The 20,434-nt window shown below is 41.3% G+C and overlaps 1 protein-coding gene across 1 annotated transcript in view; it reads left to right on the forward strand.

The window, feature by feature from the left end:
* Positions 1 to 4,380: 4,380 nt before the first annotated feature.
* Positions 4,381 to 20,434, forward strand: part of SIM2 (SIM bHLH transcription factor 2) — a 147,047-nt gene continuing 130,993 nt past the window's right edge. The window contains exon 1 of the mRNA XM_025212052.1: positions 4,381 to 4,442. Coding sequence (XP_025067837.1) covers positions 4,381 to 4,442 — 62 coding nt within the window. The remainder of the gene's footprint in view (positions 4,443 to 20,434) is intronic.

Below are 20,434 nucleotides of genomic sequence, written 5' to 3' on the forward strand. Positions count from 1 at the left end.
AGGCTGACTGGACAGGCTCAGCAAATGGGCGGACGAGAACCTGATGGTGTTTAACACTGAAAAATGCAAGGTTCTCCGCCTTGGGAGTAAAAATCTGCAGCATCCCTATAGGCTCGGCAGTGCTATGCTGGCTAGTACTACGGAAGAAAGAGACTTGGGGGTCATCATTGACCACAAGATAAACATGAGCCTGCAATACGATGCTGCAGCTAGTAAAACAACCAAAACGCTGGCTTGCATCTATAGATGCTTCTCAAGCAAATCCCGGGACGTCATTCTCCCCTTGTACTCGGCCTTGGTGAGGCCGCAGCTGGAGTACTGCATCCAGTTTTGGGCCCCACAATTCAAAAAGGATGTGGAGAAGCTTGAGAGAGTCCAGAGAAGAGCCATGCGCATGATCAGAGGTCAGGAAAACAGACCTTACGACGACAGGCTGAGATCTATGAGGCTCTTTAGCCTGGAAAAGTGCAGGCTCAGGAGTGATCTGGTGGCCACCTATAAGTTTATCAGGGGTGACCATCAGTATCTGGGGGAACGTTTGTTCACCAGAGCGCCCCAAGGGATGACGAGGTCGAATGGTTATAAACTCCTGCAAGACCGTTTCAGGCTGGACATAAAGAAGAATTTCTTTACTGTCCGAGCCCCCAAGGTCTGGAACAGCCTGCCATCGGAGGTGGTTCAAGCACCAACAGTGAACACCTTCAAGAGTATATTGGATGCTTATCTTGCTGGGATCCTATGATCCCAGCTGACTTCCTGCCCTTCAGGCAGGGGGCTGGACTCGATCTTCCGAGGTCCCTTCCAGCCCTAATGTCTATGAAATCTATCCCCTCTTCCCTTCCCCCACCCCTTCCCCCACAACAGACTTACCAGCCAGATGCTGCTCTCCAGGATGCAGGGCTGCATATCAGAATCGGATCAGTATCAGCCAATGTGGCTCTTTAAAAATCAACCATCGGTACTGGCCCCAAAAATCTCTGTTGGTGCATCCCTAATTGTAATTGTTAAAAAAGCTCAGAAACTAGAATGGAGAACTGAAAACCTCTCAGTTTCTCACTGAACAACTCAAAACCAGTTCCATTCCTGTGGAAGAATGGTTTGTTTGTTAAAAAATGGATACTTCAATGTGTTTCTGAATTCAATAAAAAAAATATTTGTGTTTTTCCTACAGTTAAAGAAAATTCCAGCCATCTCTACTATAAAGTATCTTCCATGGTATGAGAGACAAGACTGAAATTATGTCTTTCCCTTTGGAGCTCAGGAACAGGAGTTGTTAGTTATTGCCAGGGGCAGATCCAGGATTTCTCAAAGAGAGGTTCTGGGTGCAGAACCCATATTGCTGGGATGCCTACACCTCCTTGCTCCCAGCCTCCTCCCCCATGCCCACTGAGGCTTTCTCTCTGTCCCAGGGGATAGGGGAAGTTGCAGAGGTACCTGCCACAGCTGGGCTGCACGGGGGCTGGGAACGGGGACTGAACAGCAGTAGTGGGCTGGGTGGGTGGGTGGGTGGAGGGTTCCCCCTCACCATGCCTGTTCTCAGGGGACTGTGCAAGGAGGTGGAAAGACTTCTCCCACCATGCTCTTGCTGCTGTCCTTGTCCCCAATTGAGTCCATCCCCCATGCTGCTTGGCTGGACTGGGCAGAAGTGGCTCTGGAGCTTCTTCCACCCCTTGAACACCAGGGAAAGCAGAAGTAGCCAGTGCAGGAGGGGACGTGCCTTTGAGCCCCAAGGGGAAGGGAGGAGAGAGTTGCACCCACTTCAGGGACCTAAAAAGTCCCCATATGTTCCCACGGTGTGCTCCGATCCACAAAGGCTGGGGGGGGGGCGGTCCCCCCCCCCCCCCCCCCCCCTGGATCCACTCCTGGCTATTGCTTGGTAGACGTTCTGAACCCCAAAGAAAACGAGAAAGGGCACGTGCTGGGAGCTGGGTCTACAGATATAGGAAGGAAAGTTTCTGAATGGGGTTGTGGAAAATAAAAGGTTAAAAGACGAAAAAGAAATAGCTTTCTTTATTGTCTGGCCATGCTCTCAAGGTATAGACAGTTGCACACTTGAGTATAATTTACATTCCATTGGTCACCAGTATAATTTACACTGTGGTCAGGAATGGACAGACAAGTGGCTATCCTGGGGTAACTGCATACTGTAGCAATTACTATTAGGCTATTACTGAGCCTTTCAACTAAGTGGTGGGAGAGGAGGTGATAACTTGTTTGCTTTTAGCTAATGGCTATCCTGGAATGGAAGCATACAAGTGATACCTAAACCAGTGTAACGTACGCCTATAATCTACTTGGGTTCTTTAATACTCACATATTGGGGGTATCTGAACTGAGGTGAGCGAGCACTATTTAAAAGCCCAGCAAAATGTTAATATACTGTCTGCACAGTAATCCTTGTCTCTCTAGAGCTGGCAACAGCCTCATTACAAAGCAGAATACAGTTTCAGTCATTTTACTTGAGTGACTCTCTCTCAAACAACATCTGCCAAGAACCGAAACAGTGATGGAGGGGTAGCCCTGATATATGCAATGAATGGGACCTTGATGTGGACTCCTGGAAACCATGCCTTTTGTATGTTGCTGACTGTAGATATGTGTCTTTTTCTATGACTTCCCTTTTTGGGGGGGCCATGTCTACAGTAACTTCTTTCACTACAATACGCTGCAGGAAAGAAGGCATTTGGATGTTTCTGAGCACACTGTAAGACATGCAATGCTATACTCATCTTTATTTATTTTCTTAGAGCAAAGCTAATAATTCTTGATGAAATATGCATGGCACTTAACCTTCTCCTCAGTACTTAAACAGCCACTCACAAATTGAAATAACTTCACATATTTTTTAAATATGCTATACAAATGTTTTTACTGCGCACATTTCGTTTGAAGAGTTTGCTATGGGGTTTCAATACACAGTGTTCATGACTTGAGCACTAAGTGTTTTGACTTGGTTCAAAAGTACATGATTTTGTTTATTGCCCAACTGAACAAGTGCACTTTTTGTAATTAATCTGGAAAGAGGGCTTGAAGCCTCTGAGACTTGCTTTCTTGGTAAGAAGTTTTAGTCTCCAAGAAACAGCAAATAAACTGAATTGAGGGATTTTTAAAAGATCTTTTTGGAAGGGAAAGGTTCATGTACATATTCCCTTGAAGCAATAATTAAAAAAAAAAAGTCAAGATTTATACACTGCAGGTAGAGATGCATTTTATCAGGTTTCTGGAAACTGTGGGATTTTTACACAAATGAAAGTGCAGTCATAGCATTGTCCAGAACATTTAATTGTCTCTGAGCTAGAGCTCTGGTAAAGGGTTTTGAAAATTCCTGTTTCCCCACTGTGTAAGCAGTACCCTATCCCATCCAAAACATCCCATGCACAGAGTGAACATGTTAACACAGAGCAGATCTTCAGCTGGTGTAAACTCTCAATGGTTCACTTTAAGAGTTAGAAATTAGCTGTTTATTAATGAATTTTCATCCAAGTCCTAACAAAAGAGGCAGAAGACAGTTGCATCTACTGCTGTCCCAAAGCAGCTATTTGTAGAAAAGCCTATTGCAGAATTCAGCCAGCTCCAGAGTTTAGATGCTTTCCTGGTGGAGGGGGAAGGACATGGTGGCAGAATGGTTAAGGGATCTTATTATAGGGCATGGGTTCTGTCCCTACTCTGGACTCCTGCTGAAGGCAATTGACCCAGATGTAAATTGGTATCTGGTCATTCAGATTCCCTTGTGTGCTCTGAAAAGTGGTGTGTCTTGCAAACATGTTCGTTCAGTGGACATTTAGGTGCTGGCAGACCTTCAGTTTTGAATGCGTAAAGGCCCGAAACAGAATCAGGGCTTGATTGTACTAGACACTGAAGTAAGGCACTGTAAAAGGACAGTCCTTACCTTAAACACCTTGAACCCTAAATACATGTGGTGTGAAAGAGAATGGTAGGAAAAGCAGCAGAGACAGAGAAAGGTAAAGTGACATGCACAAGGTTGCCCCATGGATCAGTAGAGAATCAAAACTAGTACAGTACACAGATCTCCTGATTTCCAGCTGGGTTTTTCTGTGCATAGCCATGTGTAGCCCAGGGGATGTAGCAGCCCTGAGAAGGTTCGTAAAGCCTATTGTGGTTCATGTGGATGAAGGGTGCCTTATACTGCTGTGCGCAGGAAGTTCTCTTTTTGTTCTTGGAGCTTTAAATACCCAACACACCATTAGAATGAGACTTCGGGGACAAGCAGCACAGGCAACAGAAGAAAAGGTTATGTGCATGAGACCTGCCTTTTACACTAGTGAATTCAATCATTTTGAAAATAAAACCTAAGTTTTCAATATCTTAAGAAAAAAAATCTAAAGTGGTAAAAGTGGTTTGAAATGTAAAATGAGAAAGATGGATTTGGTGCTGAAATGTGAATGGATGAGAAACTTCAAGGTTTTGAGGCCAAACTTAAGGTGAGCCTTTTTTAATAAATAGAGGGCTAGTTCCCTAATAAATGACTCATGCAGGTGTTCTGTTAGGGTTTTTTTCCCCCTTCCCATGGAAACTGTGTCCCAAAACAAAGTTGGCCAAGCCATTGACACGACCATATATACTTGTCCTTCAGAGTTATCTACATTTCCCCCCTCATTTACAATGAATACAAGAAACATTCTTTAGAAGCCTTATAAGTGAGTATGTTTGGCCTCCCTTGTTAAACGATTCCTCACAGGCCTGCTATGTTGGGTTAGATCCGTGATCCATCTAGACCTTTCTGTCTTCAGCAGTGTCCAACAACAGATGATTCCAAAGACGGTTCACGAGACCTTTATACAAGTAATTTATGGAATAGCCATTCATATTAGTTAACGCTTGGCTCATGCCAAGAAATACAAGCTTCATGTCCCATCCCAAACTCTTTAAATGCTTATTATCTCTGGATGTTCTTTTATTCATATAACTAATAGGAAAGGTGACCAACCATATGTCCCGTTTTAGCCAAGACAGTCCCAGATTTCAGAGGCTGGTCCCAGCTGGCTGTTGGGAATTATAATGGATATCCTGGAAATGCAGGGGCGCAAGAAGCAGCCTGGCTGAGAGTCAGAGAGGCATGGAGCACCTTGCAGGCAGGCAGGCAGGCACTGTTATCTTTCTGGCCCTGCCCCCACCAACTTGTGAGAGTAGAACGGGGAGTGCAGGTCCCAGATTTCCCAGATGATGTGTCAGATTTCCAGGATTTCTATATGGTCAGCCTACTAATAGGTGATAACCTGAATGGGAAAACTTTAACATTACAATAATAAACAAGCTGGAAACCAGAAAGCAGCATCTAACTGAAGGAAATAGCATATGTTCAAACTGGATATAAACACAATTAATGACGGGGGGGAGAGCATTTTATCTTTCAGTGAATCTGTAGCAATTGCTGAAACATAATGCAACATGATGGGAAGAAGTTGGTATTAGAACTCAGGAAAGAGGAAAGTGCTTTTCAAGGGATAAAAGACGGAGTAAATATATTTTAACATTAGGTTTTATTACGTTGGAAATTATCACCATATTTTGGATTTTGCCACTTCAGGCCATGTGAAAGTTTAATTCCACTACTGTATTTACTGTGAGTAGGAACAGACAAGTCAATGTGTTGAGCAGCTGTTTTGATCATTTTCAAAAGTTTGTCTAAAAAAGGGGAAGTGTGGTGCCTTTCTTGAAATTTCTAAAATTTGCTAATGGTAAAAAATGGGAGAAGTGATAAAGTTACTGCATTCATCAGTCATCCACCCCAAAACATTTGCAACTGATTATATATTTCAGGAATTGGCCTACAGTCATGAGGTTCCTTGTAAGCAACTTGCTGGTATGTGCCAAATAGAGGAAAACTAGGAGGTACTTCTGAGACATGCTCAGAAAAAATACATTATTATAACAAAAACAAAAAGATATGGATAGTAGTAGTTGAATTGGTTTAGACTAGTAATAAGGGCACCACAAGATTACAATCCTAAAAATGCCATAAAAATATCTTATATGTACCATTTTCTACTTTTACTGTCTACTAGTTGCTGTTGTGTCTCTTCCTGTTCGTGTTGGAATATTTATCATGAGAATGAGGTGCCAGAATCTGAAAGTCTATCCTAGGAGAGAAAATAGTGAGTCAGTGTGTGTTGCCAAAGCCACCACAAATGGTGGTCTTTAAAGCCCTCCCTTTTCTTCCTCCTCTGTGACTCATGTCTGGTATGGTGAAGTCTTTAAGAGGCTCATTGCCCTGCACTGTGAATGTCTTTCACCACCCCCTCTTTCTGCTCTTGCTTTCTTTCCAAAATGCACGATTTCCTTCCAGAGCCTGTATCCTTGGCACTTCTTTTGCTGACAGGACCAGATCCAAATCAATTCTGTAGAAGTCTAGATTCCACTTAAGTTCTGTTTAGACACCTAAGCCACAAAAATCAATATAAATTGACTGATTGGCAGTCTGAAAACTACTTAAGTGCCTAGAACAGTGGTTTTCAACATTTTTTTCATTTGCAGACCCTTAAAAAATTTAGAATGGAGGTACAGACCCCTTTGAATTGTAAGTGTGGCTATTCACATGCTTTTGATTGATCACAATTATTTTTTGCAGACCCCTTAGAGACATAATCTGTTGACCCCCAGGGGTCTGCAGACCAGAGGTTGAAAACCACTGGCCTAGAGTCATTAAGGACACCCTACTTTTGGCCTTGAGAACCAAGACTTGGGCAACTATGCATGCTCAGAAGTGACCGGACCAGGCATCTTACTGCTTAACTCTCATCTGTGCTCTGCGATCCCTATCAGCATGGGAGATGCCTAAACAGAAACTGGGACACAGCACATTTCTTTAGGTTGCCCCCTTCTATCCATGTGCACATGTGGCTAAGCCTCAGAATAATTTACACCAATTTTTAAAACTTGAGTCTTTAAACTGGACTTTCCTCCTTAGACTAGACTTTTTAAATGTATTACTAGCATCTGATAGCTAGACGATATTAGCCAGATGTTGTTTGTAACTCATGGCAATTTTCATGACTTTTTTCTTGTTTGTTTTTCTCTTTTGAGTTGTGGTTTCTGTTGCACTAAGCACTCCTACCACTTTAAAAGACTGTCCACTATCTTCATCATTATACATCAATCTGGGATGTAATCAAAAGTCTACTAACTTTAAAAGAGTCTTTCCATTGGCTACTTTGGAATTGGGATGTGGTCCCTAGTTGGCAAGAAAAGGAAACGTTGTCAGTCCACAGACACTAGGAGCTGCATTATTTCTTTGCTGTAGGAAACCAAGCAGAAGGTGACTGATTGTGGCAGGAGTCCCAACAAGGATTGTTCCCAGGGCTTCCTGTCTATGCTGCCAGAGTGCCACCAGCTTTTACAGAGTATTTATTGTGTGTCCCTCCCCACACCCATATCTTGCCAACTAGGGTAGTTGAGATTCGGCAGAGTGATGACTCTACCTGCACTTCAGCGGTGGCAATCCAGACGTGCAGAGCCTGGAGCATGGCACTGCCCCACTTTTTTCTGCCAAATGGAATTACGAGTGCTATGTGCATTTCATGGCACCTCAAAAGGCTGGTGCAGCAGGAGTCTGGGATGATGAGGCTGGGAGCAGCAGTCAGCTGATTGGCGCTTCCAGCTGCGGGAGCACATTGGAATCAAGGGTTCCAGTGTCCCCCCCAAGTCTGAGAGCCCTGATCTGTTGATCAGCCTAGCCACACACTCAGTTTAAGGCATGGTGGGAACCAGCCACAAGGTTATTACACAAAATATGTATAATAACTTAGTGACATATCCCCTGTTTTACTGCGCCATTCATTGCATGAACGTGTGGCCAGGTTACTAAGATGTGATTAACTGGTTAATCGTATTTTAAGTCTCATGTCTGCCAGGGCTGTGAGCTTCAAAGCAGCTTGCTGCATGGGCTCTTCCGGCCTTAAATCTAAGGCCGTTCATGGCCTTTTTCTTTTCTTTTTAAGCCAATGATGCCTTTTGTGAGAGTAAGGGATTGTCACGGTGTAAATGCACACATTTTTCCTTTCTCTCACTGCTGCATGACAATGAAAAGAATCACAGAATCAGTCACTAAATCGGGCACTCTGGAGAACAAAGGGAACTGTTTTATTCCATAAAGCTGTTTTCTCTCTCCTTCCCAGAACTGCTTCTGTCTGGAACGCTCCCAGCCCCATCCTGCCTGGCTTGTTGCTGTAGATTTCAATAAATAGTGGTATATCCTCACACCCACAGTAGTGCTGCATCCCGTCTTTTTGGCTGCCTGCTTAAGTTCAGTGATGGGCGTTTGTCATTTTGGATAGCTTGGCTGCATGTGGGTCTGGCCTTCTTACTGTACAAAATATGTTGAGTCGATCTCATCCAATTAAAGGAGAAAAAAAGCAATACTTTAAAGTTATGACATGACATGCTTATTGCCTTGGCTCAGGATGGCAAATTCCATGAATATCAACATTCAATTTTACTGCATTAATCAGGGTTTCCTATTACTACAATATCAAAAACCACCTGGTAATCATTGATAGTTTTCTCTGATGTAAATGAAAACATTTTTGTCAGCTATATTTTTTTCTGTTGGATTTATTAAAAAGAATCAATATAGGGGGAAGAAATATAACCTAACAATCTTTTCCATAGGAAGAATATAATCATTCCTATCTGGTTTAATAGTAATCTAAGCAGAAGGGGAAATAAGGGTTCATCCTCTTCATCTTGCTTGATGTTGTTTAAAGAAAATATTTTTTCCTGGCCCAGTTTTACCTTCAAAATATCAGGAATGTCCAAGTTTCCTGTCTGTCTTTGGTCTCTCTGGATGACCCAGAAACACTGAGTAAGGATTATAAGTCAAGGGAAGAGGGGCTATCAGGGGTTTTTGCTTTTCTTTTTTAAATGTTGTTCCAGCCTTTTATCTGGAATTTGAGTTCAATAAATATTAACAAACTAAAGATGTTAAAATGAAATTTGAACTTAGGGGATTTGGGTTATCACTAAGGGAACTGTGTCATAAAGCCATTTACTGTTAATTTTCCTCTTTTTAATCAGAACTTTCCTCTTGTTTTGTTTTGCCAATAAAATTTAAGGCCTATCACCAGATCAGTGTCAGTGGTCTAAAGAAGTTGCCACTTCATAATTGCATAGTAACACATGTCAAAGAAAGTGCTTATTTAAACTCAGATTTCTCGTGGATGGATATACAATATCCTAGTAGGCATTTTCTATATCAATGTCAGAGGCAAGTACAAGGGACTGAGTAGGCAACTCAACCAGGCCAGCTGGGACTGGAAAATACCTTCTGTGTCTCCTATTCTACTCCCAAACTCAGTGCAGGCTTATCCTTAATAGGAACTTTTTGTCAACATTTTTTACAATCATTGCAGTACTTTCATGCTCTCTGTTAGGAAATCACTTTGCTGACTTTGAAGTGCAGTTCTTAGCTTATAATCAGCTTCCCCTTTTTTTTTAAAGAAAACTTCAGGTAACAACTGTGTGAGGGGGTTTTCTGTACTTCTTAATCTTGGTGTTTTACTCATTTTGCTCAATTTCAAAACTGTCAACTACAGTGATAGCAAAATTAAGTTCTTTGCTGATTCTCTCCTCAAAGCTAGGTACTATTGGAAAGTACCTTGCAGTACTTCTATATATGTTACACTTATTATAGGTAGCTGCATAGTAAGACCTCAGTCACACAAGCTGTTAGTCAGTCCACACTGCGTTCTACCATACTAAACTCATATTTAAAAATAATATGAGCACACTGCTATTGGAAGATATGGTGCAACAAATAAATCTGGCAACATCATTATTTATTTAAAATTAGTGCTGTATGAATAAAAACTCACATCCCATTGCAAGCCCTCATCAGATTTCTGTCTTGAGAGAAGAGACTCTTGTGAAATTTCTAACAGCCACCCCAAGTCAACTAAAACTAGGCTTTTGGTTCATGTGTACCAGCAAGTACTAGCGAAGCTCTGGATGAGGCAGACCAAAACCTTCGCAAGAAGAGATTCATGAAACTCAGGCCAGTTGATCCAGATACATTTATAAAACCCCTGGGGAGGAAAAATACATTTTGGTTGAGTAGGGAATGAAAGGGTGGTTCATCATTTTAATTTGAACATGAAGTGGATGATGTGATGAATTGTCGTAAGAAGAGTTGTATGGAATCGTCTGTTATTGCTAACCATAGTTAGTGTCTAAAACAAAAGCATGCTTTGGGTAGATAGCTGTTCAGTTCTTCTATGTAAATGCTGTTTATGATGTGGGGGTGTCTGTGTATTGGTTTGAATAGTATAACTTTTGCTTATCAATGTATTTCTCTTGCAAACTGCAGGAAAATAAGTATTGTCATACCTGATAAGACCAATAATTCATCTAATATAGTATCCTGTCTCCAAGAATGGCTAACGCTAGATAAATCAGAGGAAGGTGCAGGAAAACAGTAATGGGCAGTTATGGAATAAAATGAATATAGATTAGGTGGAAGTTAGTTTGGAGCCCAACCCTGCTTAGTAACAAAAGTCAGCAGAGATGCACCTACAATCAATTTGCCAGTTAACTTCTGTGGTAGGTGGTCATTTCCAGATTTACTGTATGCATTCCGTAGGGTATTTTTCTTGCACTGGAGCTTATAGGTATTGAAAATGAAGAACAGGATTTGGAAAATAAGGCTATCAGTCTTACTAACATGATTACAAAAATCTTATCGTATTAGCAGCATTCTTGTTTTACTTACACTCTACTTAACTGAATTAGTGACTTGTATTTTTCACACAAGATACTATCACAATTTAAGTAGTTAATTTACTATGAAATCCTTATTATCACGTTGTCATAGAAGTTTGGTGATTTTTTTTTTAAATAACAGGAGTTGCCTTTACACCAGGCAACTTTTTAAATTTAAACATGGTCTTAAGAGACCTGAGACTTCGGGGATTAATGAAGTACCCCCAAATCATAAAGCAAATCACAGCATATCAAATCATTTTTCCTTTGAGACTAGTGCCAAACATCTTCTGTGGTGTTCCAGTGAAACAGGACACTTCCCAGGCCAATGGCTAGTAAAGTTAGCAAAAAAAAAAAAAAAAAAAGGGGGGGGGGGGGTCAATGTGACCGAACTCTTATTTTCAGAACCTAGCTAGAATTTCAGCCTCTCTGCACAAGTCCTTGCCATTACAATTTATTAGAAGTTTTATGTAGTAGGTTTTATTGAATGATTTAGCTAGTCTTGACTTGATCCTTTCCAAATGTGTTCAACAGTATTCTGCTACATGCTAAAGTGTTTTTATATTCTCACTTTCATGTAACAAAATCTCCAAAATCAAGATAAAGTTACTCAAATGTTGTATATACTATTTTACTTTCAGAATGAATTTGAAAAGCCATGTATAGTCTGGCTCGCATTGCCCTTTCTAGTAGATTTAGAATTATAAATTAAGGTGTCTTACATGCAACAGCATTGCAAGCCGGAAGACATATGTCTGCCATCAGAACGAAGAGGGGTATTGGAACCACCAAGCCGACTAAGAACTATTAAGCTCTTGGGAGTGTGAAGGTTAGGATAAAAGGAAATAGAGAATATTAAAGATGCAGGAACTACATTTTCCAGAGCATATCTTGATCCCATTGTGTATTGATCTGTAGTCCTGGATTTCATCAAATATAATACCTCATCTTCAGCATAAAAAAGCAGGGAAGGATAGCCTCCACTGCCTGCTCAACAAAAAACCAGGGAGTTGCTTTCTTTTAGAGGTAAAGAATGCTTTGTATGATTTCTTTTGCATTTCTGTAATATGTGTGTTTACAAACTCTTCCATTTAAGTTTAATGCACATATTTTAAAATGTAAACAGTAAGTATTTGGAAGAGAGCAGTATTTTTAAAAAATTACAATAATTCTCCCAGGCATACAGTTTCAATTAGGAGCTATAGAATCCCTTCTGGGACCCATGTTGATCTTCAGAAGGAGCCAACACCAGATTAATGGATGTTAAAGAATGCTGCTTCAGAATATGGGAATTGGGTGATTTATGGATATTCACATATTCTGAATCATTTACCTGCAGTTCACTCCTAAATCACGGCAAGGTTACAACCAAGTTTAAATATATTTTTAGGCTTTTTTATTTATTTTTGTTGTGCTTTTAATATTTATGTTATGGTCCTTTTAAGAACCTCAACCACGTGCATATGTAATGGTGTTCACATGTGCGTGAACTCTGCACAGCAATTCAATATCATTCACACTTTAAAGCAAACTGCATTTCCAAGAGGGCATTTTCTTCCAGTTAAGCTTTCAGAAAAAAATTGATTTCATTCTGTTTTCCCCAGCATCACTCTGATACAGGTAAAACGAACCAAATTCCAAATATTTGATGTTGCACAATAGAGCAACAGTATATCAAACATTTAGTTATTTATTTTTGGCTGTCATCACTGCAATCCAGTTAATATTACGAACTATGTCTATACATAAATGGAAAGATAGACTTTCAGATAAAGACCCAGATATGGAGGAAAAGGGCTGGGGTTCAGATCTGTTAATAAGCATCTGCTCTTATGAGCTGGACTGAGTCTAGAGAGGAAGTCAATTATTCAGTTTCAGTTTAAATATGCCTGAGGAGCTGCTGTCATAAGATTTTTAGCCTGAAGTGGTAGAATCCTAGTGTTAAAAAATTCTTACAACTTCTTCTGTCTTCTAAAATTCACTTTAATTAACAATGTACCCCTAAACTGAACCCCAAATCATACCCTAAATCTGAATTGCAATCTAGACGCAATCTCTCTAATCTGAAGAGAAGCCACAGCACAGTCCTTTAGCATCTTAGAGTGCTTTGCTTCCAGCTCTCTTCCCCAGGGAGATAGGGTGTTGCTCACTGGACTCTACTGCTCCAGCTGAGCAGGGGATAGAACATTCCCCCTTCACTGTGCTGCGGGGAGACACAGGCTGACTGAGCAGTCTGCCATGTGCATGTGCATTGCTTCCATGTGTCTTCAGGCAGACTAAGGGAGTCTGCAGACTATGCTAAGATATGTGCATAGGGGCCCCTAGATGCATAGCGTCAGCACTACAAGCTCTCTTCAAGGTTTCAGTATTCAAATGTCTGTTAAGGTATCTCTGGGTAAGTTTTTTCTACCAGGAAAACAAACCCGAGAAAATTCTCCCAAATTATTTGAACATCTGTACACAGATTGTTTCTAACTAGTTGAGCATAATTGCAGATAATATTGTGACTAAGAATTAGAAATCTTTACACATTCTTGAATGGTAATAGTTTTGGGGTGTGTTTTTTTTTAAATCATTATTATTTTTAATCACAAGTCAATTCTTTTTCATTATGCCATGGTTCTGATACTGCTCTGAATAACATAAGGAAAGATTTTTCAAAAGAAGAGCTATCAACTTAGGCACCTAAGAAACTGCCATTTGTATCTTTGAAAGTCTGCTGGTATCAGTGAACTAGTTGTAGCATCACTACTGCTATGCACTTTTGACATTTGCAAGATGTGGCTTTCCAGTAAGTGTATTTCCAAATTGCAGGCTTATTTTAATAAGATTGGGTAGATTCTTTCAGTGGCTGCTAATGAGAAACACAAGCTTCCATCTCCAGGTAATGTGTTCAAATATGAGTTAGGTAAGTCATAGTCACTAAAATATTGTCATTTGATGGTGAGTTAGTGGCCTACTGTAACAAAGTGATCTGAGGGTTTCTATCACATTCCTAGCCCACAGCTGTTCACATCCTAAAAATCCACCATCAGAACACACAGCAAGTGGCAGCCTTGTTGAGTTTCAACAGGATGGCTAAGGATGGAATGATAGGAAGACTGACCTCCCTTCTATAACTGGACGCTCCTCAACAGAGGCATAGTAGTCAGGTAGTGTGGGGAAAACCAGCCTGCTGCCATCAGTGGTGTTACTTTTCCATGCTGAAGAGAGTAGCTCAGTCTCCAACACTGACACCTTTTGCAAATTTTGCAATCACACTATTATTTGTTATCAGCTGTTGCTCTCTCTATTGCATCCAGCACCTTAAAGAACAAGAGAAAGTATCAGCCCTGCCATAAGGAAAAGTAAATCTAAAAGTGTGAAAATAGGAGAGGTTAGGCGGAGGAATAAAATGCACAAGTGGAGACTGGCCATGTCCTGATAATATTACTTTAGGAATGTACTTTGTTTGAGCTGAATACATTAAGAAGAGAGGGGGGAAGGGGAGGCAGGGATATGAAATATGCAGACTATCTTTGATTGACCCTTAATCAGCCAATTTCTTGTACATGTCATGGCTGAAGCAGCTCTTCCAGAGGGCTCAGAATCTAAGAGGTCAGTGACCTTGCAAGCTGTCATCATTATATACGTTGCAGTGGTGTGGTAACAAACGTGGACTCTTGTAAGGTGCAGACCAAATGGGGCATCAAAACATGTGCAGGCAGGCACTAACAGAATCAAGGGGATGGGAGTAATGCACTTGGAGATGAGGGTCAGAGCTATGCAGGGCCTGGAGGGGGAAAAGGACAAAGTTTGGGTACAGATTGACTTAAGACTGGGTGCAGTAAAGGAGAAGGTACCATTGGATGGACTCAGAGCTGTGGAGTGAGGTGGTCAGCTGAGCAGACCAGGAATAGTGATGTCTAAAATGATAAAAATGGGAAGGAGAAGGAAATACAAGGCATAATCCCTACAGAGCCTGCTCTTTGTCCCATTGACAATGTGGATCAAGAGCAAGATCTAGATGTCCTGAAGCTCTTGATTATTAACCTTCTCTGCAGGAACAGACAAACTTGACCAATTCCAGTTGCCCCCTCAAAACATGCATCAAATGTTCATGATAGATAAGCTGCTCCTTTCATTTTTTGAAAATGAATTTGAATAAAATACTAATATATATGTGCAAATAATGAATTCCACCGTTTTCCAAATTAGCATATGTATTGAAAAAAAAAACAACAAAAACCCATTTTGTAGACCTTATCATAGAGACAGTCATTATGATAAAGTCTAATGGACATTCCTGGGTAAAAATAATATTGGTGGTGATGTTTCTCTATGAATCTAATTTTGAAGTACATTGTTTGACTAGAGCTTCTTCTCTTGGTGCAATGAGATTTTCAACCTAAATGAAATGATCCCCTACCTAATTATATTACACTACACTTACAATTCCAGAGGGCAGGCAGAATGACATTACGGGCTACAGGATTTAATTCTGAAAGCCAATTCTGGTCAAAGTGAGCAGTAAACTGAAAATTGCTTTAGTTTCATTTTACAGTTACTCCTTAGTAACAACTCTTAATCAAAAAAAAAAAAGTAAAGAAAAACAGAGCAAACAAAATGTTCTCGCTGATGTAAATAGTCTTTGTTGTGATTTTGAAGGTGACTGGGCTCAGAAATGCATGAAGAAAATCGGAAGTATATAATCCCCAATTTTAAAAGCTGTTCCAGGGAACCCGAAGCCACAGAACCTCAGTGAAAGTCTTGGAGCTCCAAAGTGAGGTTGGCCTGATGGCATAGCTTGCAGGCTCACGACTTTTGACTAAGATTTTCAGATAAACTCACATCTCACTTTTGTCCCCTAAATTAAATAGGAAGATTTTGAAGAGTTGGAAACTAGCAATACTCCCATTAGGTGCCTAGATGGAGAAATACTGATGTTTTCATCTTCAGATACGCGCTTTTTATTTTATTATTTTTATTTTTTGGTTAACTACTTCTTTAAATTGGACTTTATGAGTAGTTTGACTCAAGAAACGTTATGTTCTTTTAGAGTTTTTCATGAGCTGCTGCGAGTACAAATAGCTTAACTCATCAAAAATGGAGTGATTGTTGCTGAATTGTTTCAGAATTACTTAAATTCTTGAGAGGCAAAAATGTTGATGTCTGACGTCTTTTTATTGGACCAGTCGCATGGTTGGGATCTGCAGGTTCTGATGGGCAGATTCTGTCTGTGGGGGGTCATCTGCCAACATAACAATGGAGATGAGTTGACAGGTCTTACCTACTGTTCAGGCAAGGCTGCATCCCATTTGATGTCTGTTGATCAGTGGGGAGTTTGGGAGTTTGCATCTGCTGTTGAGTTAGGGAAGGCTAGGTGGTTGTTTGAAAGTGGGTTGGGGGGGAAAGTGGGGTGGGATAGGATCAGAGTTCATGAATGGGATTATTTCTCTCAAGGTCTAATCTTTTTTGAGTATAGTTTGTAATTGTTTGATGATTCTTCTTCTTGGTTCAAGGATGGGATGGCAGATGACCACCAGGGGGGTGCTGTCATGGCAGCAGTGGGGAGGGACGGTGCCAAGGGAGGGCACTGACTCTTTTTGTAGTGTAGCAGATTACTATAGGGTATTTCAAAGATACGGCCTATTTCTCTGCTGAAGTGTCCTTGTTGTATAAAAAACACATTTCAGGTTGGTGAGGTGCGTGTTGTAAGTATTCTCCTCTGTGCAAATGCAGTGGTATCTGAGGGCCTAACTATAGATTACAGTATTTTTGGTGCATTTGAAAGAATTGTTGATTTTGCGGACATAAGTATGATGGTCTGTGGGTTGTTATTATATAGTGGTTTGTAGAGTCCCATCCTCTCTTGTGGATCATGGTATCTAGAAAGTTGATGTTAGTGTAAGAGTATTCCAGAATGTGATTGAGAACTGATATCTGTTAAACTGTGGTAGGAGTGAAAAATCTCAGTCAAATGTCTTGAGCCTGCAAGCTGTAAGGGTTGACTGAGCCATAGGCTGGTCATCTAAGTAGACTATGCTAGGTTGGGGTTTACTGAAGTGGAAACCAAGGTCAAGCCAGGTATCAGTCCTAGTCCAGAAGATCAAGCCAAGGGTCAAGATGAAATTAGATCAAAGCAAAGCAGCTGATCCAAACTGGGAGGTCAGAGATGGGAACAGGAGCAGGAGGAACAAGCAGGAGGGTCCAAGCCAGAGGCTCAGAGCATGGAGTTGGGTTTAGGAGCTCTGAGCAGGATAGGGGCACAGGAAGGTAGAGAGGAGTGCAGAAAGGAGTCAAAATACAAGTGAAATAAAATGGTTCTATCAGGTGTTTGACCAACTTTGATGTCTGGCTTTTAGGTTTGAGAAGAAAGGATGATAGCCAATTGCTGGCAGCCTGTGTGTTGTTAACTTCAAAACTTGGTATCCAGAAGTCCATGCTTTCATCACCACCCCCAACACAGAGGACTTTTCATATGACTGAAAGAGAAGGGAAGGAGGCAAAACCTGGCCCACTGATTCAACTAGATAACTTGAACTGCTGAAGTCAATTGTAACAATTTCCCAAATACTGCTCCTGTCATCTTGGAGGGAGAAGACCCTGCTGCTATCTTTGCTACTCCAGTGGAGAAAAGAGGACCCCATGCTACTGTGACCTTTGGGCAATAGTGGGAGGGAAATCAGGCAGTCAACTGCCCTCTAAGTGGAGGAACATGTTGTTTTGTGCCCCAGGCTGGACTGATTTTTTTTTGAAACTAACATTTGTATTTTGATACGGACCAAACTTACATGGCTCTAATAGTTTATGCCCTTGGATCTATTAAGTCTTAAAGCTATTGCAAGTGGCCAGCAGAGGATCCTTCCAGTGATAGGTGTCCCCCAAGTGACATAGCTGTCCCTACACTGCCTCTTTACCGTTGGAAGCATAACCTGACAAGCCTAAGAGGGCCAGAGCATTGTAGTGAATCTGAAGAGCCAGAATGGCCTTGCTGGGGCCAAAGATGGTGCCAGCCAGCCCCAAGATGAAAGTGCACATGATACAAAAGAGGCCTATGAACAACTCTGCCTCCTCTTGGGGTCCTGCACTAAATGGAAGCTCAAGTACACCCAGAGATTTAGGCCTTACACACACACCATCTACAGCCTGTTTAAAAAAAAAAAGTACTGAAAACAATGAAGCCATGAAAGATTTATATCAGGGTCTGGGGAAGAGGGGATCAATGTGTGAAGGCCTGATTGTAATATTAATGTGTCAGGAATTGAGTATCTGTTCCAGTATCTGCTGTGCTGGACTGGGAGTTGCTGAGAAAGAGCCAAACTTCCCTAAGTATTATTATATGAGTGTGTGCCCATCAGTCAGACAAGGGGTGCAAGCATGCCAACCTATAAGCCAACCTATAAGCAAGAGTAAAATGCTGTGATCCATTCAGTGTAAGTCTTTATCTACAATTCAGAGAAGGAAAAGTTCACACAGGGTAGATTAAGGCAGAATGTCATTAGTCTTTTTTAGTCTAGAATAAGATATTGGAATTGAATCCAAAGTGTAGATTAAAGGAGGATTTTTTAAGTGCTTAGCAGTGGCCCTAATTGCTCCTGTTGAAGTCAATGGCTAAGCTTCAACTAACTTCAATAGGAGCAAAGTTGAATCAGTGCTAAGAGCTTTTGAGAATTACACCCTAAGATGTATGCTTTAACACTTGTATTACTGCAATAATGACTTCCATAATTACAGTCTTATGAGATGTGAAATTAATAAAAAAATAATTTTTCAGGCACCCATGAGACTGCTTTTACAGAATCCTTTTTCTTCCTGAAGGATTCCACACTACTTCCCGCACTCCATACAGCATCACTGTACTGGAACATTTTTTTTAGTGGAGGACCATAGCTAGATGAATTGATGGAATCTGTGCTAGTTCTTTCATGCATCATTGGATTGATTAGTTTAAATGATTTGTATCTGAACTCTTCATCTTGTAGTTCCCAACTGCAAAACCTTACTCTCATCCCCCAGTGCACAAAACATTTTTTTTAAACAGAGATCATCTTTAGCATATGTAAATACAGAATTTCTCTATTGGTTCTGTGCGGGCCCTCTCCTGATCCCACCTGGGTCGCCATGTGCGAGTTCTCTCCCGATCCCATCCTCGTCGCCATGTGCGAGCCGGGGGCGAGCCGGGCCCGTTTTTGCGCACGCGGGCTGTGGCCAGCAGCCCGGGCACGCGGGGTCGGAGAGGACCGGTGGCGAGCTAGAATTAGTCACGGACGCGTAATGGTTGATTTAAAGATTGTTTACTTACACCAAAGATGGTCGTGGTGTAGGCTGGACAGTTTCCAGATTCAGCTCTGCTTAAATCCTCGTTAGAGGACTACGACAATTCGTTCTTTGCCCTGGAGTTATTGAAGCTCCGCGGGTTCGGTAGTTTCTTTGCCCCGGAGTTATTGAAACTCCGCGGGTTCAGTAGTTTCTCGTACAGGAAGGGATACGTCTAGGAATTTATCGGCGATGGGGAGAGGCTAGAGGCTGTTTGTTCTTTTCCCCGGAGTTGTTGAAGCTCCACGGGTTCGGTTATCAGGCCTCTATTGCCTTTTAAGAAAAGCGTTGGGTCCGTAAGGATCCGCAGCGCTTAGAGATCTTCACGCTCTCCCTCTCGAACTCCAATTGCTCTCTCTCCAACTTGGGCGGAAACCACCCAAGCTCTTTATAATGCTAGCAAGCCAATCGCTAGCCGCCACGTGTGCATGTATTAGAATCGGCCAATAATGTGGCACGAATCTTCATACAAATGGCGGGAACTCCTTTGCACCGTGCATTTACTGGATGCAAAAGAAATGCACCATGCAAAGAAAGCTACAAATTTGGCGGGAATACTCCGTTGCACCGGGGTTCTCCTCTGCAGCAGAAAACTCCACTGTGCAAAGAAGCTGCAATTTAGCGGGAAAATAATTTAGCAGTGCCAAAGCACACAGACAAAAAATCACAACTTTGGGTTGTGACAGGTTCCTATTTTCCAAAGATATCCATGAAGAGAATTGGAAGTGTCAGGCATTTCCCACCATGTATTCATCCCAACAATGTTGGGTGGCACAAACAGAAAATGCAGGGATATATATAGCTGATTCTGTTATTAAGTACTAGAAGGAATACGATTTCCTGCAGCTTCCTTTTCCCACAGGTCCAAAGTCCTATCTTAGAGGAATTTCACTAACAGCTTTCTGCACTAGCAACTTCCAGTCAAAGGTTTCCCCTTTCAACACAACCCATTGTCATCTCTCTATTTGCAGGGTCCTTTTATACCTCAGCATTTTTGTACTAACTCCCATCTTTTCCATCTCTAACTAACAATTTCCCACATATCTTGCATGCATACCAGCCCAGCCTCTGGCTTCTTTACTTTTCATTCCATCCAAGAAGAGCACACACCAACTGCAGAGACTTCCTCAGCTTGACAAAGGGTTTTTAAACCCAAAAGCTTGCTTAATTTTTTTTTCCCAACTATTTAAGTTGGTCTAATAAAAGATATCAGATTCACCCAAAGAACCTTGTCTGCCTAATTTCCCACATGGCACTCTACTGAAGACCAGCTAGAGCTCTATACCATTTCCTTTGGTTAAAAAATCAATTATTCTATCGAAGAATGGTGTTGAATTAGTCTGGCATGACCTTTGCTAAATCCATGTGCATTTTATTCCATTTTCATGCACCTCCAAGTCTTCCCTCATTCTTTCCTTCAAAA

The sequence above is a fragment of the Alligator sinensis genome, unplaced genomic scaffold (genome assembly GCF_000455745.1).
Source record: "Alligator sinensis unplaced genomic scaffold, ASM45574v1 scaffold69_1, whole genome shotgun sequence".
Taxonomy (NCBI): Eukaryota; Metazoa; Chordata; order Crocodylia; family Alligatoridae; genus Alligator; species Alligator sinensis.